Source organism: Penaeus chinensis, chromosome 11 (assembly GCF_019202785.1).
Source record: "Penaeus chinensis breed Huanghai No. 1 chromosome 11, ASM1920278v2, whole genome shotgun sequence".
NCBI lineage: Eukaryota > Metazoa > Arthropoda > Malacostraca > Decapoda > Penaeidae > Penaeus > Penaeus chinensis.
Window position 1 is genome coordinate 21,139,382 of NC_061829.1, and position 2,500 is coordinate 21,141,881.

Here is a 2,500-nt window from a genome sequence, read left to right on the forward strand (position 1 = left end):
ACCATTTCTTTGGTTGGTGGTGTAACAATATGTTAATTGAATGTAACGACGACGAAAAGAAATAACTCATTCTGTGAGAAAACGAACATAAAAATAATATAGCCTCTGGAAGTATTCAACACAATTACACCATGGAGCGCCAGGTGAAAATGTCAGATTGGCCACTTTTGAATCTCGCAAAATCACTTTAATCACCTGTTATGTTGTGATTGGTTGTCTCGTGAACACTTCACTCACTTGGCCTTTTCCACGTGAATATATCAGACACGTCATCATCTCAAGCCACATCGATCCTTTCATCATTCCAGATATGCGAGTCTTTCGGACGCGCGAGAAATTCATGAAGTTTTGCGATCACTTTTGTCCCCAGTTCGCATTCATTCACCGGGTCACGTGACAGCGATTACTTCAGGATTTCAGGTGATGTTTTGGGTTGTTTTTGTTGTTAGAGCAGAAGGAGGATACCACGAAGAAGAACTAGTGCGTGCAGCGCCTTCTGCACCGTCCATTGGCTTCCTGCAGAGGTTGTACTCGCGACTTCTGCAGAGAGAAAGGAAGAGATAGAGGTAGGGTGGGTGGTAAGTTACCTTGGTAGTAGAAACATGCATGCACATACTAGCAGGCACATACACATACACAAAAAGAGCAATTATCCGCACATACAAGAAATTACCCAACCAAATTCACGCCCACAAAACTAAGACCGATAACCCCCACACTCTCATACACACTACCCCCCCCCCCCCCCCCTCTCTCTCTCTCTCTCTCTCTCTCTCTCTCTCTCTCTCTCTCTCTCTCTATCTATCTATCTATCTATCTATCTATCCATCTATCTATCTCTCCCCGCATGCCCTCCCTCTCTCTCTCTCTCTCTCTCTCTCTCTCTCTCTCTCTCTCTCACTCTATCTATCTATCTATCTATCTATCTATCTATCTATCTCTCTCTCCCCGCATGCCCTCCCTCACTCTCTCTCTCTCTCTCTCTCTCTCTCTCTCTCTCTCTCTCTCTCTCTCTCTCTCTCTCTCTCTCTCTCTCTCTCTCTATCTATCTATCTTTCTATCTCGTATCATTTTCTTTTCCCCTTTTCCATCTCCTTCCCTCCCCTTCCCTGCCTTTCACTCCTCTCAAACGTCCCCCTCTCCTCACCTGTCACTCCACCCTTATCCATTGCTAAAAAGAAAAAGAAAAGAAAGAAGAAAAAAAAAAAAAAAAAAATCCATATATATATATTTATATATATGCATATATATATATATATATATATATATATATATACATATATATAGAAAGAGGAAAACCTAACCCACCAGGATAAAGAGGTCGTGGCAGAGGGTCACTCGGCGGGACTGCCTCCTGCACGTAGCGGTGGTGGGCAGAGTCTGTGGCTGGAACACCCGACGGACCGGCTGAGGAACCTAGAGGAAGGCGGATGGCGGTTAGGTAGATTATACAGTGATAGAGATGACGATAATACGAAGATAATGATAAATATAATGATACAAGTAATGATAATGATAATGACTACAATAATGATCATAATAATAATGTTAATAATGATAATAGTAATAGTTATAATAGATATGCTTAATTAATAATGATAATGATGGTGATAGTAATAATAGTATCAATAAAGATAATAATAACAATAATGATAATGATAATAATAAAAATGATAATGATAATAGTAATGATAATATACCAAGTATAACATATCATCATCATCAATCATCATTATTAGGTTTCAAACTTTGATAAAATTTCTTTAATTTTACATATATGCTTTGTACCTTCATTGAAATGAATACGTTAATTTAGAACATCCCGATGGCGTGGAAATGGATGACCAAAAGGTGTTGACTGTTGCCCAGCAACAAGAACGTCAGAAATTGCGCGAGTGTGTTATATGTTTATTTATATCAGTATCACAAATGAAAATAAAGAAAATGATTTGGTTTGCAACATTTAATCTGACTTATATTAAAGCCTGTGGGTGCTTTGTTATCTGATATGATCTGTGTTGCTTTATATGATGATTTTTTTTTTATTTACGAGTGTGACAAGGCTGAAACTGAGCTGCTTGCATGAGGGAATGTTCGAATGAATATGACACAAGTATAAGGGACCTGAATACAAAATCAAGATCAACAATTTCTTCTCATTGCTCGCATGTATCAAAGGAAAAAGACTACTTAAAGAAAGTATAAGTTGTTGGATATCCTGCATCCTCCGCCAGAGAAGCACATTGTGTGTGATGTCGACAGGCATATGTAATGGCTGTCCCTTTGAAGTATTTGATCAGAATCTTACGGCAATGTACTGTGATTCAAATGATGTCATTGGCTACAGGAATTGTGTTCATCGTCAATTCTAGAGGTTTGTCAGGGGTACAGTTATGAATATTGTTGACGTAATCATCTGAGGTGTTTTGATAAATTAAGAAATTATATTTTCTCATATATAGATGAAACACACCGTATTTCTTTGCTTGGAAATTTGAAA

At 38.3% G+C, this 2,500-nt stretch overlaps 1 protein-coding gene across 1 annotated transcript in view; it reads right to left on the bottom strand.

The window, feature by feature from the left end:
* The window catches only part of LOC125030430 (merozoite surface antigen 2-like), a 7,364-nt gene that overhangs the window by 383 nt on the left and 4,481 nt on the right, over nucleotides 1-2,500 (bottom strand). Inside the window, exons 3-4 of the mRNA XM_047620467.1 lie at nucleotides 1,309-1,416; nucleotides 1-540 (exon numbers count right to left, since the gene is read on the bottom strand). The exon at nucleotides 1-540 is cut by the window's left edge and continues 383 nt beyond it. Of these exons, the coding sequence (XP_047476423.1) occupies nucleotides 446-540; nucleotides 1,309-1,416 (203 nt within the window). The 3' untranslated portion in view covers nucleotides 1-445. The remainder of the gene's footprint in view (nucleotides 541-1,308; nucleotides 1,417-2,500) is intronic.